Source organism: Myxocyprinus asiaticus, chromosome 12 (assembly GCF_019703515.2).
Source record: "Myxocyprinus asiaticus isolate MX2 ecotype Aquarium Trade chromosome 12, UBuf_Myxa_2, whole genome shotgun sequence".
NCBI lineage: Eukaryota > Metazoa > Chordata > Actinopteri > Cypriniformes > Catostomidae > Myxocyprinus > Myxocyprinus asiaticus.
In genome coordinates this window covers 51,522,582-51,542,323 of record NC_059355.1, presented here as the reverse complement: position 1 = coordinate 51,542,323, position 19,742 = coordinate 51,522,582, and the positions used below count along the sequence as shown (strand labels likewise).

Sequence of the window (19,742 nt, the reverse complement as noted above, 5' to 3'; positions counted from 1 at the left end):
TTGTATAGGCTTGGTGTTAAGGACACACCCATCTGCTGGCGATGTCAATCAGATGATGGAGACACCACCCATGTTTTTTGGGGGTGTCGTAAGATCCAAGAATTTTGGCTGAAGGTGCAAAGTTTTGTGTGTGATATGTTGGGCACTCAGGTCTCGTTCTGCCCCAGACTCTGTATTTTGGGAGATAGGGAGGTCATGGATTTGGTAGATAAGCACATGAAGGACTGGGTTTTGACCAGTGTGATGATTGGTAGGCAGGTTATTTTGAGGAGTTGGAAGTCGGATGGAGCACCCTCATTCCCGGAGTGGTGCGCGGAGATGGGGAGGGTGGCTGCCTTTGAGGAGGGGTCGAGCATAAGGATGGGGGTTAGGGATTCTTACAATAAGAAATGGGGCAATTACGTAGCATTTTTGGGGGAATCTCGAGGAGGGGCGGTGGAGGGAGTAATTTAGAGTTTTTTGTTGTTTTGTTTGATTATTGTATTTTATTTATGTTGTTTTAGTTTTGTGTTTTTTTTCTGTGTGTGTGTCTATATTCTATTGACTACAGGGGTGTTCGTGGGGGGGCTCAGGGTGGGGTGGGGTGGGAGTTTGGTAGAGGGAGGGGATATAGTGGGGGTTTAATGTTTAAAGTGTTTGATTCAATATATATATATATATATATATATATATATATATATATATATATATATATATATATATGTATATATATATATATGTTGTTGTATTTTTTGTGTTAATTTATGAATCAATAAAAATGTTAATAAAAAAAATAAAAAAAAGATGTGAATAGCAGATGTAAACGGACCAAACACATTAGAACTACAAAACTACATGTTGTTAATTGTTGTTTTACACCTGCTCAGTGCACAGTTTAATGTGGTAAGAGGGGCTGTTCATCACACACGTGTGACACAATTGTTAATGCTTTAAACACACACACAGCAGGGCCAGAGGGGATATGGTGTGGGTGGGTCTAATGTGGGCGGGGCTTCACCAATAAAGACTAAGAACATACAAGACACACGCAGGTCAACAGAGCACTGTGACATCATCATCATCATCATCATCATGTCTCTTATTAGCAGACCTGTCATGACTGTCACATCTGTTAGTCATTTACTGACACACTGAAGACACCTTTAAAAATGTGTTGAGAAAGAAAATGTGCCTTATAACAACATTTGGTCATATTTCACCTCAAAACCAAATGAGAAAAGTACATGAAATTTTGCATTAAAATAAATGAAGCTCATATCCGAGGTCTGTTCATGAAATATAAAACCATCTACTCCAAACACAGCTGTGGAACCTTCAACAGAGAGTAAAAGAGTACAAAAGTGGAGTAAATGATGTAAATATCTACCAGTATATTCCATTATGATTATTTTCCACCAATATATCCTTTATATGCTGAACTGAAGCATCACCAATGAAAACACACACACACACTCATCTGAACATCAGACTACACGCCCAATGTGAATATTCTCATGGCACTTTTCCACTGCACGTTACAGTTCGACTCGACTCTGCTCGCTTTACTTTTCTGTGTTAGCTCAAAGACGACGCATGAGGGTAAGCTAACCTGCCATGTAGCTTATAGCAATGATGCTGGTAGTGACGATTCTCTCTGACCAATCAGTGATCTGCAGGGTTTTGACGTCACATTTTGGGTACGTTTACACGACAACGATGTACTAAAAATGGAAAAGTTTTTCCTTTGCGTTTTTGAAAAGTTTCGCGTACAGACGACAACGTTGTCAAAACGATCCCCATTCACACGGATCCACGAAAACGATTAAAAACGCTGTAGTATGCATGCCAGGCCAGTAGTTGGCGATGTCACTTTGTAAAGAAACACTACGCGCCTGCGCACCTAAGCATTCTTCCACAGAGCGGTGAATACAAACAATGAAAATGGCGATCGCTGGTCGTAGTAGTGATGCAGTAAATCTACACTTTGCTGGAGAAGCGTCAATAAACTCAAAATCTTGAGCAGCACAAACACAGTCCTGTAGTCCGCCATTGTAGTTTTGAATGTCTCCGCGTTGTTTTGAAGTACTCGCGCACATGTCTATAGACTGAACACGTAATACACGTGCGCATGACGTCATCGTTTTCAAAAACTTGCACTTTGAAACCCGTTTTCAAAAGTTTGCGTTTTCAGGCCCCAAAATGCCGTTGTCATGTAAACGAACAGCCAAAATGCATAAAAAGTTTTCCATTTTTAGTTGAAAACGTTGTTGTGTAAACGGCCCCTCAGTATCGGCTCGGCTCGACCGAGGTGGTACTAAAAAAGTACCAGGTACTATCCACAGTGGAAAACCCCCAAAAAGCGAGCAGAGTCGAGCCATACCGTGCAGTGGAAAAGCCCCAATAGACAGATTCCACTTTAATATCAAAGAAATGTTGTGAACACTACAATAAATCTGCACAATGTCAAAGAAAAAAAGAAAACATTTCCCTTTGCAAATGTGTGTGTGTCTGTGTGTCATCAATGAGAAGAGTTCCTAATCAATGAATATTTGTGTCAAATCAAAGACTGATGAGCATTCACACACACACTCACAAACACACTCTCACACACACACACAGACACACACTCTCACACACACACAGACACACTCACACATCACATACACACAAAAACAAACACACACACACACTCACATCACACTCACAAAAACAAACACAGACACACACCCTCACACACACGCATATACACACCCAGACACACACCCTCACACACACGCATATACACACAGACACACACTCACAGACACACTCATGCATATATAAACACACACACACACACACTCACTCACGCATATATATACACACACACACACACACACACACTCACGCATATACACACACAGACACACACTCACACAGATACACTCATGCATATATACACACACACATACACACTCACTCAGACACACACATATCATCCACGCGCACAGACACACACATATCATCCACGCGCACACAGACACACACATATCATCCACGCGCACACAGACACACACATATCATCCACGCGCACACAGACACACACATATCATCCACGCGCGCGCACACACACACACAGTAACCTGACCCTGCAAGAAAACACTGTCAACACACCAGACAAAAGTGGCCGCAGAAAAACATCATATTGATCAGGTTAAATTTTAGATTAGATTTAATCACTTACTTTCCGATCACCTCACAGAGCTCGTACACATCCTCAAACAGCACGTCGTCGTCAGCCATCCTCCCGCCGATAGATCCTCACAGAGATCTCAGATAAAACACAGTTCAGGTGTGGAGGGGATTTATCGATCCAGCAAATCCCCCGGACTCCCGTCGACGACACCGCGCGTCTGGAGACGTCTGTCACAGCGGAGGATGACGGTGTGATGTCAGGAAAAAGCAGCGCTCCGGGATTCAGGTCGCAGCATCCGCGGTGAACGCGAGCGGCCGCTTCTAATAATGGCTGTCAATGTGATGCGCGCGGCCGCAGAAAACGCGCTGATGCGCCCAAACGACTCGAGTTCTCCCGACGATCCGCCTCAGACATGAAAATACGCGTTAAATCTGCAGCCGCTTCCGTTCCCATCCGCACGAGCGCATGATTGTCCCGGTACACGCCCTGATCTGCCGTTATAGCGGTTCGGTGTGAGCAGAAAGAAAAGCAGCGCTCCTGTGTAACGGTTTTCCGCAGGTCTTCGTCGCCTCGGCGTCTATCCTCCAGCTCACAGACGCTCCGCCCTCTCAAGGTGATGAAGCTGCAGGATGAAGAGCCGTAATGGCCGCAGAAGTGCGTCTGGTTCCCCGGATGTTCCCGCTGATGGTTAGAAGGCGGTTTGAGCCAAGATGTTGGAAGAAGGGCGCGCCTTCGAGCCGATGGCGTCCAGTTTCCTAATCTGCCAGGAGAAAAGCCGTTCTCCCGTGAATCCGCCAATCACAGCTCGGCGTCGCTCTGCATGCTGGTTGACCATCAGATGACGTCAGAGCTGCTGCGATTTTTCTTGGATCAGTGTCTGTTCCAACAGATAAATGCAGCAGGGCTGAGAAGAATTCCAGGATACTGATAATTTCGGATAATAAGAGAATCACAGATTGAACATATTTTTGTTTGTGGTCCTGATGGTGTGGAAATCATTGACTGAGCCACATTCACATCTCTGGGCAGAAATCAGTTCAGAAATATTTTATAGCATATATAAAAATAAAGACAGGTCCAATACAAATTGTCTATGAAATATTGATTTTGTGCTGGTACCAGACATAGACAATTGTATAGAAAAATTACTGTATATATATAATTTAATTTTCATTCATAAGTCACAGACCACTGTAAATCTACATCTATTTGGTATAGGAAATTATATAATATAATTGATAATAAAGTGTGTGTGTGTGTGTGTGTACCAACAGTAAGAGTACCATTCAAATATTTACACTGATAAAGGCATGAAATTGGTGATTTTATTGTTTTAATAATAAGTTCATAAGTCTGAGAGGGACCTACATCATAATCATTTGAAATGGTTAAATCCTTTTTATTTTATTGGGTAAATTACTCATAAATAGTAATCCACTACAAATTACTAATCACTTCCCTGAAACTGAAAACAGATTACTTATGATTACTTCATGGAAAATAATCACAATACAAATAATTCTACTTTTTAAGTTACTTTCTAAAACAATTTTCATAGAAAGATTTTCATTGTGACAAACCTGCAGCTGTCACAGACACAAACAGACACACAAATGAACATAATTCATGTTTTAAATGTATTATGCATGAATACTATTATTTTAGAAATACAGTGTGTAACCTGAGTAATGTACTTCAAAGTAAATAACTTCACTGAAAGTCAGTAACTGTAATCTGATTACAAGAATTTAAAATGTAATGCATTACACTATTGTTGACTTTTACAAAGTAATTAGATTACAATTACTTTGTAATCAGATTACACCTAACACTGATAATGGTAAATCAAGAGTGGTTTTGACTTTGGGGGGGGGGGGTGATGTTGGAGGGGTCGAGGCCGATTGCACCACCTTTAGTGAGCCGCTGGCGCCCCCCTTTACATGGCGCCCCTATGCATTGCATACCTTGCATGTATGGTTTTTGCGCCTCTGCCCTGATCTCCTTTCAAAAGTGTTTTAATCCATGAATTTACATCAACACCGTCCACATAAAACAGCTTCATAAAAAAGAAATAAGCCCTGCATTCCAAACAGTATAAATGATGCCTTTGGAGGGCACAATCATTATCACCATGCTGTCATTCCAAACAGAATTTCCAAATGAAAACGACTTTAAGTGAGTTCTGAATGACCGTTATTTTGAGCTCCACTCTTTTCAGTGGTTGGAAAAGTCTTTGAAGGGAATAATGAAAAACAGTCAATGGACAAACTCTTGATTCTTCAGTAAATCATCATCTCTTTGCCTGCTGCTGGACTAAATCTTAAATCTGTTAGTTCATGAGTGACTCCAGCCAGGTCTCCTAAGCAACCAAATTGGCCCAGTTGCTAGGGAGGTTAGAGTCACATGGGGTAACCTCCTCATGGTCATTATAATGTGGTTCTCGAGCTCGGCGGGGCGTGGTGAGTTGTGCGTGGATGCCGTGGAGAATAGCGTGAAGCCTCCACACGCGCTACGTCTCCACGGTAACACAACAAGCCACAAGCCACAAGCCACAAGGGGCAGTGGTGGCTCAGTGGTTAAGGCTCTGGGTTACTGATCAGAAGGTCTGGGGTTCAAGCCCCAGCATTGCCAAGATGCCACTGTTGGGCCCTTGAGCAAGGCCCTTGACCCTATCTGCTCCAGAGGTGCCATATCATGGCTGACCCTGCACTCTGACCCCCAGCTTAGCTGGGATATGTGGAAAAAAAAAAAAAAAAAGGATTTCACTGTATATGTGTGATAAATAAATATAATTATTAAAAAAAAAAAAAAAAAAAACATGATATCACTGAGTCAACTGAGATTCATCACTACACACTGAGGACTTAGAGCACATTGGGAATTGGGAGAAAATAAGAAGTCAGTTCATCCCTTAACATAATCCTGTTGTCTCCTACAGTGTGTTATTTGTCAGTCACTTGAAGTCTGGCTGCATTATTTACATCACATTTACATTAACAGATGCTCTGATCCAGACTTTCAAAAGAGTTTTAGCTTCATATGTGACACTGTTGCAAACATGCAATCACTATCAGTTATAAAACGAAGTGCTTTCAGTACAAATTCAAGTGACAACTAGTGCAAATAAAAACAAATTACACATCAAATTAAACCTAATGCAATGAAACAGGCCAGCACACAAAAGAAGAACAACAGTATTGTTTTGATAGTTGAAATGGATGTATGAACAGATTAATGCTGGAGAGTCCGCTGTGTGTCAGTGGAAACACTTTAAAACTTCAGGTTTGTTTTCTTTGTAATTGTTCCTGTTGCTCAAATGGAAGAGAAAAGTGCCAGCGGTGACGGTATATCTGTAAACTTTATATCACTGTAAGTTGCTGTGGATAAAAGTGTCTAAATGCATGAATATAAGTATAATTCTGCACTGTCAAATAATGAGAGTAATGTTTGTGCTGGTGGCGTAGTGGGCTAAAGCACATAACTGGTAATCAGAAGGTTTAAAAAATGTTTTAGTATATGTTGAAATATACATTAAGCAAGATTAATAAATGCAGTGAAACAGTTCATGTTATCTAGTTAACAAATGGAATCTTATTGTAAAGTGTCACCAACATTAGTTTTACGAGACATTACTATATTGTGTGCATTCATTTCCTGGGTTACTGATGGATCTACATATTTTATGCTTTTGATAACAGTACAGTGCATTTCTTATTTATTACTCTTAATGAGTAAAACTAAATATCTGAATAATTCCAGAGAAGCTGTTTCACAGTTTGCATATTTTGGCAAATGAAGGCACCATTTTTAATGAAACATCACCACAGAGAACTTCACAAGAAATCATCCGAGTGTTTTTCATTGAGAACTATAGTGCTGGAGTCAATATGAACCCACTTCTGTAATGTAACACATTTCGGAGTGAAGTTTGGGTTTGTTACATTGATTTTATCCATTAGGAATTGATTGGCTAGTGAAACGTATCCATTTAATTTCATAGCAGAGTTTGCAGTGGATTATGGGGTAGTGAAACCACCAGAGGATTTTTGGGATGTAAAGACTGCAGATATCTGGTCCCGAAATTATTATATGCATGTCTGAGTAAAGAAATACTAAAATAAATCATCTGTGAATCAACATGATGTCTCACTGCTTATTTACAAAGCAATTTTATGATGATCATTCATGTTTATATGATAATGTGTGCCTCATGGAGTTCAAGTAACCTAATTATTTAAGGGTTAGGGTTAAGTTAATCTCAATCGACAGCATTTGTGTCATAATGTTGATAACCACAAATATTAATTTCGACTCGTTCCTCCTTTTCTTTAAAAAAACACAAATGTGTGTTCTAGTGAGACACTTACAATGGAAGTCAATGGGGTCAATTTTTGGAGGTTTAAAGGCAGAAATGTGACAGTTTATAATTTTATAAAAGTACTTACATTAATTCTAAAATTAAAACTCATGTATTAATTGAGCTGTAAAGTTGTTTAAAACTTCATTTTAAGGTTTAAAGCGTTACATTGTCATAGCAACGGAGTTGTAAAATTGTCTATAACTTTCCACAGATGCGGTAAGTGATTTAATCACAGTAAAATCATGTTAACACACATATTGTTTATGTCTTGTGTCTATACTTTTGAAACAGTGAGTATTTTAATGTTTACAGATTATTGACCCCATTGACTTCCATTGTAAGTGTCTCACTGGAACACACTGATTCTGTCATTAAGATTCATGGCCAGTAGCAACTTATGCTCAGCTATTATACATGGAATAAAAAAAACTGCTACACATTTTTTTTTGTTGCTTAAAATTCACTTATTTATTTAGTCTCTGTTTAATCCTTTTATGTGAATATTATGGTTTTGATTTCACCAGTGACTTGATATCAAATCATTCTAATGCCAATAAAACAAATTGGATCTGTTCTAACGTTCACAAAGGTTTATTCCAAAACAACAAAAACGTTTCCACAACGTTGGTTATCTACATACAGCAATTAAAAGCCTGAAAGAACAAAATGATGCTCCATGACAAGCTTTGATCACTATTCATTTAATGCAAAGAAAATAATATTAATATAATAATAATCAGGAGAAATATTGACAACTGATAATCTCATCATATGTACATTTCTGAAATACATTTCTATATAAAGTGCAGGGGGAAAAGATTTGCAAAGAATATATATATTTATATACAGTATACGTTTGTCAACTTGTATATTATTTCTAAAATGTATTGCTTCATAACAACTCAAACAAATCGTCTGCAGTGGGAAAAAGCTGCACTGACAGAAGCATTTACACACATGAACAGAACAGGTATGTATGTGGAACAGAATCATTTCCAAAAGCTCGGGTGAATCCGTTTGAATCATTTACAGTTTTTCTTCCACGTCGAGAGAATGAAAACTGCTGTTGAGTAGAAAGAGTTCCTGAGATTTCTGAAAACATAGAATAATAAAACATTCTTGTTTTCCTATCGCCCACACTGTCCTGCAAAGGTAAAATGCAGTAACTACAGGTTTAGTGAAATAGTGTCCGACTCGGATCAGATTCAGAGAAAACACGGTCACACTATTTTATAATCCACATTTGCCTGAAGACATATTTTCTGTTTCAGTGATGCTGTAGTTACTGTGTTTTGTCTTTGTAGGGCAGCAGAGAGCAAATATATGGATGGTACAAGAAACTTATCAAGATGAGAAATAAAAATAGAAAACAGCCAAACGAACTTCCTGTGTAATGAGCTGTGAGACAAACTACAACAAACGAGAAATCATCAAAATATACCGATTATTTTAACCACTCATTTTCATACTGAAATATTCAGTTATGTTTCACGCTACGAAACAAATCAAACATTTAAGCGCAGTACAAAAATAAATGGTGTGCCTCTTTTTTTGGGGGGGGATTTTTTGTGATTCGCCTCAATCCGGGTGGCGGAGGACGAATCTCAGTTGCCTCCGCGTCTGAGACCGTCAATCCGTGCATCTTATCACATGACTTGTTGAGCGCGTTACCGCAGAGACGTATCGCGTGTGGAGGCTTCACGCTATTCTCCACGGCATCCACACACAACTCACCACACGCCCCACTGAGAGCGAGAACCACATTAGGAGGTTACCCCATGTGACTCTACCCTCCCTAGCAACCGGACCAATTTGGTTGCTTAGGAGACCTGCCTGGAGTCATTCAGCACACCCTGGGATTTGAACTTGCGAACTCCAGGTGTGATAGTCAGCGTCAATACTCGCTGAGATACCCAGACCCCCGATGTGCCTCTTTTTTTAATTTAAGTCCATTTATTTTTCTCCACCATTTCAACCACCAGCAGACTGTACAACTAATGACATCATAATCAGTCGACAGATTGACAAGATCAACCATCATACTGAAAAACTGGACTGATAAACCTTCGCCGAATATGTGCTTGCAGAGTAAACACGCCTGAAATTCAGTTTCTTCGATCTCCACACAGATGTGCAACGGAGTTGTCATTTTTAAAACATTTTACCACAACAGAATGAGAGAGTGTGAAGCATGCGTTTGTTCTCAAAGTCCCTTTAGAGACAAGTCAGTCCACTTGGTGGAAGGGCTGCAATGGTACATGAATCCACACCAAACAGGCGGTCACATGAATGATTACATGTCTTAGCATGTGTGAAACCAATATTAAAACAACATATTACGAACAACACAAACTGCATAGAACTAAAATTAAAAAAAGCCTGCGGAACAACGTGGGACCACACGGAACCAAAACTTTACAGAACAAGCGCCACATAGTACACTAAAAACTGCGGATCAGATAAATGCATGTGAAGTGTATACTGGCTAACTCGCTATTTTTCCCGACTGTGATGAAACTAAACAAAATATAAATTAGACTTAAATAAGCCAGCGATTGAAGACCCACCGCTGTCTCTAAAATGTGATGTTTGGGAGCGTTATGGTTCGGCAGTAGACTACAGTAATAGTGGGCGACGAGTAGTGAACAGGATGAAGGCTGTGTGTCGGCTCTGTTTCACTGAAGTCGGGTATGTCTCAGGAAGCACCTCTAACATGAGGACTCATCTGCGGCGACATCATCCACATGTGTCTGTTGAGCATACGGGAGTAAAGCATAAACAGCCCGTGCAAGTTACGGTGGTTTCACATATCCTGAGCAACACAGATTAACAGATTACACCCTTCACCCTTGCAAGTGTGAGTTGCGAGAAAATAAAAGATTATCAGGAGATTATAGACAATAACCAAAAGCAAATGCACAATATTTAAGACGAGCCTACAAATCAGTTTAAACAAACACAAATTAACTAAATAAAAGAATGAATAATTAAACAGCATTGCTTTTGCCTGTTTATGTATATATAGGGATATAGTATATGGTGCTTTACAACATTAATCGATCACGACCAGTGAGTAATGCCATCTGGCACACCTGGCATTTTCCCAGTGGGCCGGTCGAGCATTGGGCAGGTCAATCGCCCCACTCTTATTAAGTGTGCCATTTACTACTGTGCTTGGAAAACACGAAATGCTCCAAAAGTATGACGAAACGCTACCAGATTAAACCGTGCAGTGCTAGAGCTGAGCAGGACCGGCCCTCCTGTGCAGCGCTGACTAACCTGTTTTGGCAGAAATATTGTATACATTTGAAATATGTCACTTTCATTATAAATATATTAAATTATGTATATTAGGGGAATATGTCATTATAGCAGGTTTTTTTATAGTCTCTATGGAATTTAAAATTATGAGCATGGTTTTACCAGTGATCACCATGCTCTTACTAATACCATGGATACTATGCAAGAACTATGATAAATGTTCATCAGGGCAAAGGAAAATTTAACAAGAGCTTTAAAGCCTGGACCCCCATGAATTAAGGATGAAGCAATGAGTTTTCCTCCATAAATACTGTATGTTCAGTTCTAATGAACTTTCATGGAAAAAGTGAATTCAATAATTAAAATCCTGATGAAAGAGAAATATCAGTTAAGAAGTCCTACTGTCATAACCTTACATACATTACTGTTCACAGATGAATGTTTTTACATATTTAATCATTTATGGGCCATCGGGCTGGATGCAAACTCTTAACACAGGAACACCGTTTTTGTTCTCTGACTAAATGCAAATGATTAAGGACCCAATTCTGCATGGGCCGGGTCAATCTGTAAATGATTTATCATTGGGTGTAAATGTTGTCCTCCTACTCATGTACGAATTATTTCATGAAGACCAAATTTGTTAGATTTATCAATTATCCCCTCTCAAAAAAATTACATTATGGTCTAATTAAAGAAAATGTTTGGTGTAGGAACACAGAGAAAACTGTATTTTCTGCGCAGAGCCGCAGCTGTGTCTCGCAGAAGAGATGTGGCCAATGTGAAAGCCCAACACGACCACGCAGCACACGCCTCGCTCACGGAGGATATGTGAAACCGCCGTTAGTCTCGGGGCGGCGTCCAAGCAGCCTCTCGCTGCAAGCTCAGACAGGGTTAAAGCGATAACGAACACCATAGGAGTATTTATCGCTGCATACTCAGTCGTCCAGAACACAGGATTTAAGCATCTGCTTAACGAGCTTGAGCCCCGTTATAAAGTTCCTACAAGAGTGCATTTCAGCAATTCTGTAGTGCCCGCTGTAAGCACTCGCTGTCAATACTAACAGATCCACCCTCTCCTCTGATCATGTGGATATTCTGATTTTCCTGAAAAATAAAACTTGAAAGTACAAGTGGTGAGTTGAAAGTGGTGGTGGTGTAGTGGACTAAAGCACTGAACTGGTAATCAGAAGGTTGCTGGTTCGATCCCCACAGCCACCACCATTGTGTCCTTGAGCAAGGCACTTAACTCCAGGTTGCTCCAGGAGGATTGTCCCTGTAATAAGGGCACTGTAAGTCACTTTGGATAAAAGCACCTGCCAAATGCATAAATGTAAATGTAATGTAAATGAAAGGCAAAAGACACAGAAATATGCACTGCATTATAATTGCACTTTTTTTCTTTAACTTTTATTATTATGTTTTTATACACTGTGCATATAAGATGCTCTAAAGTTTTATACTGTCATTTCATTGAAGAAATAGTGCAGTCACGTATAAATGAGCCTTCACAATAACAATTGTTGCCCATCAGCCACTGTGTTTTCAAAATAAATAATTTAAAAAAAGATTCTTTGTTTTTGTTGCTGTACTGAAACCATACCGAACTGTGACCCCAAAACCGAGGTACATACCGAACCGTGAATTGTGTGTACCATTGCAGCCCTACTCGGCGGTCATCTTTGTAACGTTCTCGGGCAGATATGTTCTATAGATAAAAGTGCAGCTCCGATCTACTTGACTGGGGAAAATCTCCAAAATGATTGGTCCATATTACGATCAAAGAACATATTTCAAATCAGCAGTAAAATCTGACCACAATGGGAACATAAATTGTGCTTCTTTAGCTCAGATTACACACACACACAAAAAACGCTATTTTTCCGACCAACTAATGCTAGAAATGAAATTGACTACCGCATAATCAACCCTCGACCATCACGAGCGGCAGTCAAATCTAATGACATTCATTTTCATCTAAAACAATAACAGCATATAAATGAAAACGATTCCACTGAACTCCCTCAAACGAAAAAACGAGGTGAAACTTCATTTGGTAAAAAAGTGCTTTAAATATACCAAATATAGCAAACTGATATCAGTACATATATCTGACGACTCCCAAACTCAAAAACTATTTACATGCTCAACGAATCTTGCCTCAATCAGACAGAAATGAACGTCACAAACGACAGATGTTTGAAAAAGACCCCTTCAAAATACACACACACACACACACTTACTGTACACGGAATAATAAAACAAAAGCAGAAAACCAACATAAAAGCTTCTGAGAGGTTTATGCATGTACAGAAATACACAGCTGCTTATTATGATGATGTTCATCATCAGGGCAAAAGCAGGACTAGTCATGATGTCATTAAACCCCGTTAAGTGTTTCAATCCAAACACGGGCCAGTCGAGTGAAAACGACTGTGATCCATTCGCTGTTTTGATATTCAGTCGCAACGTACAAAACAGTTGGAATATGGACAACTGGAATATTCACTCCATTTGACTCTTGCAGGGACCAAAGATCATGAGTGCATGAAGCAGAGGGGGGCATTGCGGGAGCATAATCTGAATCAGGACCCTGGCGCCGTTCTCTACCATGTGGGCATCATATCAGGGAACCAGACACGGCCCAGATGCTTCGACACCTCCCAGTGGATGTCATCCAGACCGTATTTATTATCCGGCACCAGAACTTCCTCCATGATGGACAGCTGCGACAGACGGACGCCGCACATCTTCACGAACTCCACGAAGGCACTGCACGAAACTTCGCACTCACCCAGGCCGATGGCCGACAGCTGTTTGCAGCGCTCTGCGATCCGGATTAGCTCCTCGTCCAGGGGGCGCAGGCCGTTGGCGCACACCACCAGCTCCACCAGTCGCGGACACGTGAGCCCCACCCGCCCCAAAACCTCCTTACTGACGGAGCGGCCGAAGTACAGGTGCGTGATGGGCACCTCGTCACGGAAAAAGGGACCAAACTCATCCTCGTACAGGAAGAAGTACATGACCAGGTTGAATTTGGGCGAGTGGCGCACCATGGCGTCCCAGCTGCTCTTCTTGATGGTGTGGAAATGTTGGCCCGGGTTCTCGCTCACCACGTCAATGCGCAGGTGCTCCAGGTGAACGTGTCGTTCGGACGACAACGCCAGCAGCAGCTCGTCACTCAACAGGTGGTAGTTGAGCGCCAACTCACGCAAACCGTGACACTGGTCCGCTACACACAAGATACCTGAACGACAGAAACACAGAACAGTTGAACAGCACACTCTTCACGTGCAATTCTATTCCTAAATGTGCAACTCACCCAAAAATATATTAGCTTTGTGTGAGGAACAGACGCTGTAATTGACCGAAAATCACAGCTACAGCTCTCAAGTCTCACGTGTCATATGACATACAAGAACCAGTGGTGTTCAGTGAGCGTGTTTACATGCACACAACCTGATTACATGACACATGAAATCATTGGGTTATCCTGTGCTTTTCTTTCATCAAAATGTACATATGCGTACAACACTCATGCATAAGAACACTGGTAAGAACACCAGCAAACGTGTTTACATGAAATGCAAAATCAGTGTTATTGGGGAATACTCTATGTGCAGCGATTGATTTATGATTAAACCGTTGATGACAAATGGAATTCAAGAGCTGCGGCAGAAGGGAAGATTTTTAGCAAATAACGACTTAAATTTCAAACTGTTCCTCACATAAATCTACTGTATGACTTCAGAAGAGTTGAAATACAGCGCACATTTGGACTAGTTTCTGCAGCTAGTCAGTCACAGTCACTATGAACTATTGTTGTATGGAAAAGAGCAGTGCAAACATTCTTCAAAATGTCTCCTTTTTTGTTCCACAGAAAAAACAGCATGTTGGTTTGAAATAACAAATAATGACAAAACTTTTCATTTTTGGGTGAGCTGTTTGTTCAAATGAATTTCTCGATGAGTGCGATCGGTCTGTCACCTGCAGGAGACACATGTGGACAGCTACTCATCTTCAGCAGCTTCAGTGTGTCACTGTTATTGGCCACCAGAACTTTGAGTGACGGATCGTCGACAGGTGTGTCATCAATCTTTAATGATGACAGAGATTTAGAGTTCACAAACACCACCGTCAATGCTGAGATGAAGTGAGACTAAGGAAGAAAAGAGAGCCAAAGGTGAGATCATTATAATATGACTCTACTTGATCTCATTTGATCAAATCATGGCTTTTAATCTCATAATGGCAACAGGTTTGTGTGAGAGTTGGAGTCAGATGTCTTAGTATGAAAACCACTGTGTCTATGAGAGGTCCTCTGTGTGTGTGTGTGTGTGTGTGTGTGTGTGTGTGTATTACTTTGGGCAGCTCCATGAAGCTGGGTCGTGCGGTGGAGATGAGGCCGAGTGTTTTCAGAGAGCAGCTGACCAGTTGTGAGAGAATATCACACGCTGCTTCAGCTGATTCAGTGCTGCTGTCCACCTGCAAACACAAACACAGAGCGACAGATGTCACACTACTGCAGCTTCCTCTGATGAAGAACTTCGTAATAACATGACAGAAACATCTCTTAAAAATAATGACTGAAGTTTTCTTAAAGGTGCAGTATGTAAGATTCAGAAACCCTTGTTATTAGTGACACCTGTGGCCGTTATGTGAACTGCAGCAGCTACCTGTTGCTCGTGCACACACTCCATAGGGACGCGAGCGATCATCGACCAAAACAATGACGTAACGTACAAAGAGACTGAACGTGATTCACCGGCATCATGCTGACAGATGAGGTAGCATAATTAAAATGACACAGTTATGATTGTTTTACTACAAACTTTGAGACTAAACTAAAACTACTTATCAGCTAACATAGCATACTGATACACACATACAGCTACATACTACCAAACTACACCAGTTATGTTGCACTATTGTATGTTTTGTATGTCATATGTTGTACAACCATCAAGAAACCAGCGTATTTGCTTAAATTTAAAAATATTTTCCTCTACCACAATACACAGATCTGAGAAGTAGGGGGCGCTGTTACGCAGATGAACACTCACATGCGCTCTTCCATTGACAAATGTACAGTATATTTAGAGTGCATGACCTTCCTCACTGTTTGGTTGAATATCTCGACTTCTTAGTTGACAAGAAGCTCAGTCTGGGTGTCGTTGGAAAGCTTTACGCTGACGTATAACATTCCATCATCAAAAGTTGAGAACATATTCTGCAGATAATTTGTTTCTCATGCTTTTTCTGCCGGACTGCAAATTTTGTTCTGAACTTCCGAGACACAACATTGGATTATTTACCCAAACAAGCTCACAGACATGTAAACAATGGCTCATTTTAAAGAAAACAAACCCAAGGTAAGAGTTGATATACAGTTTGTAGCTATTTCTGACTTACAGACGCAGTGATTAGCACAGAAATGACACATACAGAAAACATATTTCACTTTGGGATTCTTTTGATAAACAATTGATAAAAGTATTTTACCATCTAAATGACCTGCAGAGAGTGAACGATGACTGGATGTGTGTCTCACCTTGAAGCTGACGTACTGCAGGTGATTGGAGTGGCGTTTGATGATCTGTTTGATGAGGTCGGGGTGAGTGGCTTTCAGGTATGAGCTGGCCGGTTGATTGAGCTCAAACTCAAAGCATCTCCAGAGGTCGGGCATGTGGAAGGCCTCATTCCAGCTGCGGCACACCTGTGAGGCGAAGGCCCGGTCCAACAGCGGCAGGTACCGGAAGATCTGCAGCAGGATCTCCTGTGGCATCAGACCCCAGTCCACCAGCAGTTCCTCTTCAGAGTCTTCCCGTCGGGGCCGTTTACAGACATCAGAAGCCCCGGGGCCCGGCCCTGGAGTAGAACCGCCCCCCTCCTCCACATTATCACCTCGCTTCTGTCCTCTCTTCATTCTGATGAAGAACGTGGAAAGCAGAACTTGTTCAAACTGGGAATATTTGTGTGCAGAGCTGTTACCAGTTTGTCTGGTTTTCTTTATACAGTTTAGTTATTTACTCCTTTAATTACCTACAATTAGAAAAGATTTGTGCAATTCTTAAAGTGCAGTCCAACAGAGTTTTCTGCTGAAGGTGCAGTAATGACCTCTCTATGCACTTAGGTGCTATTCTTTACATACCCACCAGATGGCACCATTTACCAGTAATTCCTAAACTGAAAAAACCCACGACCGGTTAAATAAAAAGGCGTAAATATCGGTAAAAAACGGATTATCTGTCGATTTCTAATCCAAGCATGCTGATGTCAGATTTACACCAACCCCAGGCTGCATAACATAGTTCATCTAATAATGAATGAACAGTCATCATTTACTCACCCTCATGTCATTCTGAACCCGTATTACCTTCTTCCGAGGAACACTAAAAGAGATGTTTAACAGAAGGTTCACGCTGCTCTTTCTACACAATGAAAGAGAATGACGACTGGGGCTGTCAAGCAACCAAAACTATTTTTCCTCCACCGCAGCACTAAAATCTCATTCGCATTTGCCACATTCAAACATGACACTTCATCAGTCATGAGAACTATGAGAACTGATGACGTTTGAGGTGCTAACTTCTACAAAGCCATCGTATGACGTCACGAGACATGGAATACAGTGCACAAGTTTTATGGACTACTTTAATAACACTTTTATGTTTAAACCTTCTTGGTGCTTGACAGTCCTAGTCTCCATTCACTCTTGTTCTATGGAAAAGAGAGGCATGAACATTCTGCTAAACATCTCCTTCAGTTTTCTATGGAAGAAAGTCATGTGGTTTAGAGTAAATTATTCTTTTGTGTTTCAAAACCTAGTGAACAATCTACCTAGACAGCTTTGCTGGGATGTTTGAATACAGTGTGTGAGTGTGTGCGAGTATGCAGTGTGTGTGTGTGTGTGTAGTGAGTGTGTGTGAGAATGCGTGTAGTGAGAGAGAGGTGTGTGTGTGTGTGTGTGTAGTGAGTGTGGGAGAGTGTGTGAGTATGTAGAGTGTGTGTGTGTGTAATGAGTGTGGGAGAGAATGTAGTGAGTATGTGTGTAATGACTGTGTAGTGAGTGGGAGTGTGTGTGTGTGTGTGTGTGTGTGTGTGTGTGTGTGTGTGTGCGAGTATGTAGTGAGTGTGCGAGTATGTAGTGAGTGTGGGAGAGAGTGTGTAGTGAGGGTGTGTAGTGAGTGTGGGAGAGAGTGTGTGTGTGTGTGTGTAATGAGTGTATAGTGAGGGTGTGTAGTGAGTGTGGGAGAGAGTGTGTGTGTGTAATGAGTATGTAGTGAGTTTGTGTGTAATGAGTGTGTAGTGAGTGTGTGTAGTGAGTGTGGGAGAGAATGTGTGTGTGTGTGTGTGTGTGTGTAATGAGTGTGTACTGAGGGTGTGTAGTGAGTGTGGGAGAGAGTGTGTGTGTGTAATGAGTATGTAGTGAGTTTGTGTGTAATGAGTGTGTAGTGAGAGTGTGTAGTGAGTGTGTGTAGTGAGTGTGGGAGAGAGTGTGTGTGTGTGTAATGAGTATGTAGTGAGTTTGTGTGTAATGAGTGTGTAGTGAGGGTGTGTAGTGAGTGTGGGAGAGAGTGTGTGTGTGTGTGTGTGTGTAATGAGTGTGTATTGAGGGTGTGTAGTGAGTGTGGGAGAGAGTGTGTGTGTGTAATGAGTATGTAGTGAGTTTGTGTGTAATGAGTGTGTAGTGAGTGTGTGTAGTGAGTGTGGGAGAGAGTGTGTGTGTGTATATAGTGAGTGTGGGAGAGAATGTAGTGAGTATGTGTGTAATGAGTGTGTAGTGAGTGTGGGAGAGAGTGAGTGTGTGTGTGTGTGTGTGTGTGTGTGTAATGAGAGTGTAGTGAGGGTGTGTAGTGAGTGTGGGAGAGTGTGTGTGTGTGTGTGTGTGTGTAATGAGTGTGTAGTGAGGGTGTGTAGTGAGTGAGTGAGTGTGTCTGTGTGTGTGTGTGTAATGAGTATGTAGTGTATGTAGTGAGTGTGTGGGTGAGAATGCGTGTAGTGAGAGTGTGTAGTGAGTGTAGTGTGTGTGTGTGTGTGTGTGTGTGTGTGTGTGTGTGTGTGTGTAGCGAGTGAGTGTGAGCGCGCGCGCGTGCGTGCAAGTGTTGAGCTGACTCATGACACGCCACTGATGCCCAATAATGATGCCTAGATGAACAGCTTAGTAGTTTTATAAACACAGCCTAACTTATTCAAATTCTACACCAGTTTCCTCTTGAAAAACACAGATATTGAACACAGTGACGTGATGTTTGATGTTCAGAGGTCAATGTTGTTGTGTACCTGTATCGTTGTGTAGTGTCGTTGTGTTGATTGGGTGAGTGGGTCAGTGTCGCATCAGCCCGGACCTGCACGAGAATACTTCATCTGAGCAACCGAACCGAACACGGTCATTTGCTCCCGGTCGACGCGGTGGTTCAGCGGTGAGATCGGTTGGTTTAGTGAAGATCGTTTCGAGTATTTGTCCGTGTGTCTCGTGACCCAGTTACTCGTGGAAAATGGCGATGTGTTGTGTTGAGCGGTGCATGATGGGTAAAGGCGTCAGTGTAGTTGCGGGATGCTGCCAGTAGGGGTCAGCGCATACCATTATACTGAAATACTGATTACATTCATCGAGTTACAGTTGTATAGTGTGAAAGAGTTTAAACTGTGATTTCCAGGCCATGGAAATTTCGACAGTGGATATATTTTTGGATATGTTAAAAAATGTAACCGGACAGAAATTACTCTTTGAAAATATTTCTATACAGTGTTTTTAACTAGTTTTATCCAGTAACCCAGGACTGAAAAATCAAGGAAAATTATTGGTTTAAAGAAGTTTTGAGTTTCACATATTTCAAAGTAATGTCTTCGTTGATAGTTAAAGAATGTTATTTAAAGAATTAAAACAATCATTATTCGATGTAGTTAGTGACACACCCTAAACAAGCTTCAGTTTCATTATTAAAGGTCCAATGTGTCGTAAAT

At 41.1% G+C, this 19,742-nt stretch overlaps 2 protein-coding genes across 7 annotated transcripts in view; both read right to left on the bottom strand.

The window, feature by feature from the left end:
* LOC127449549 (peripheral plasma membrane protein CASK-like) overlaps positions 1 to 3,752 on the bottom strand; it is a 63,700-nt gene extending 59,948 nt beyond the window's left edge. For all 6 annotated transcript variants that reach the window (XM_051713045.1, XM_051713046.1, XM_051713048.1 and 3 more), the window contains exon 1: positions 3,203 to 3,752. In XM_051713045.1, coding sequence (XP_051569005.1) covers positions 3,203 to 3,261 — 59 coding nt within the window. In that variant the 5' untranslated portion in view covers positions 3,262 to 3,752. The remainder of the gene's footprint in view (positions 1 to 3,202) is intronic.
* A 4,215-nt stretch (positions 3,753 to 7,967) lies between these two features.
* On the bottom strand, positions 7,968 to 19,288 carry LOC127449578 (F-box/LRR-repeat protein 3-like). The gene is made up of 5 exons (XM_051713108.1): positions 19,059 to 19,288; positions 16,327 to 16,702; positions 15,138 to 15,260; positions 14,763 to 14,934; positions 7,968 to 14,022 (listed from the first exon to the last, which is right to left on the bottom strand). Exons 2-5 carry the CDS (start codon positions 16,699 to 16,701, stop codon positions 13,382 to 13,384), a joined length of 1,311 nt encoding a protein of 436 aa, XP_051569068.1. The 5' UTR covers position 16,702; positions 19,059 to 19,288; the 3' UTR covers positions 7,968 to 13,381.
* Positions 19,289 to 19,742: the final 454 nt, after the last annotated feature.

Excerpts from the sequence above, each read along its gene's own strand:
- LOC127449578 (XM_051713108.1), bottom strand. The coding sequence starts at position 16,701 with ATGAAGAGAGGACAGAAGCGAGGTGATAATGTGGAGGAGGGGGGCGGT. Across the intron at positions 15,261-16,326 it reads TGCAGTACGTCAGCTTCAAG|GTGGACAGCAGCACTGAATC; the intron begins GTGAGACACACA and ends TTGTGTTTGCAG. Across the intron at positions 14,935-15,137 it reads GCTTCATGGAGCTGCCCAAA|TCTCACTTCATCTCAGCATT; the intron begins GTAATACACACA and ends TTTCTTCCTTAG.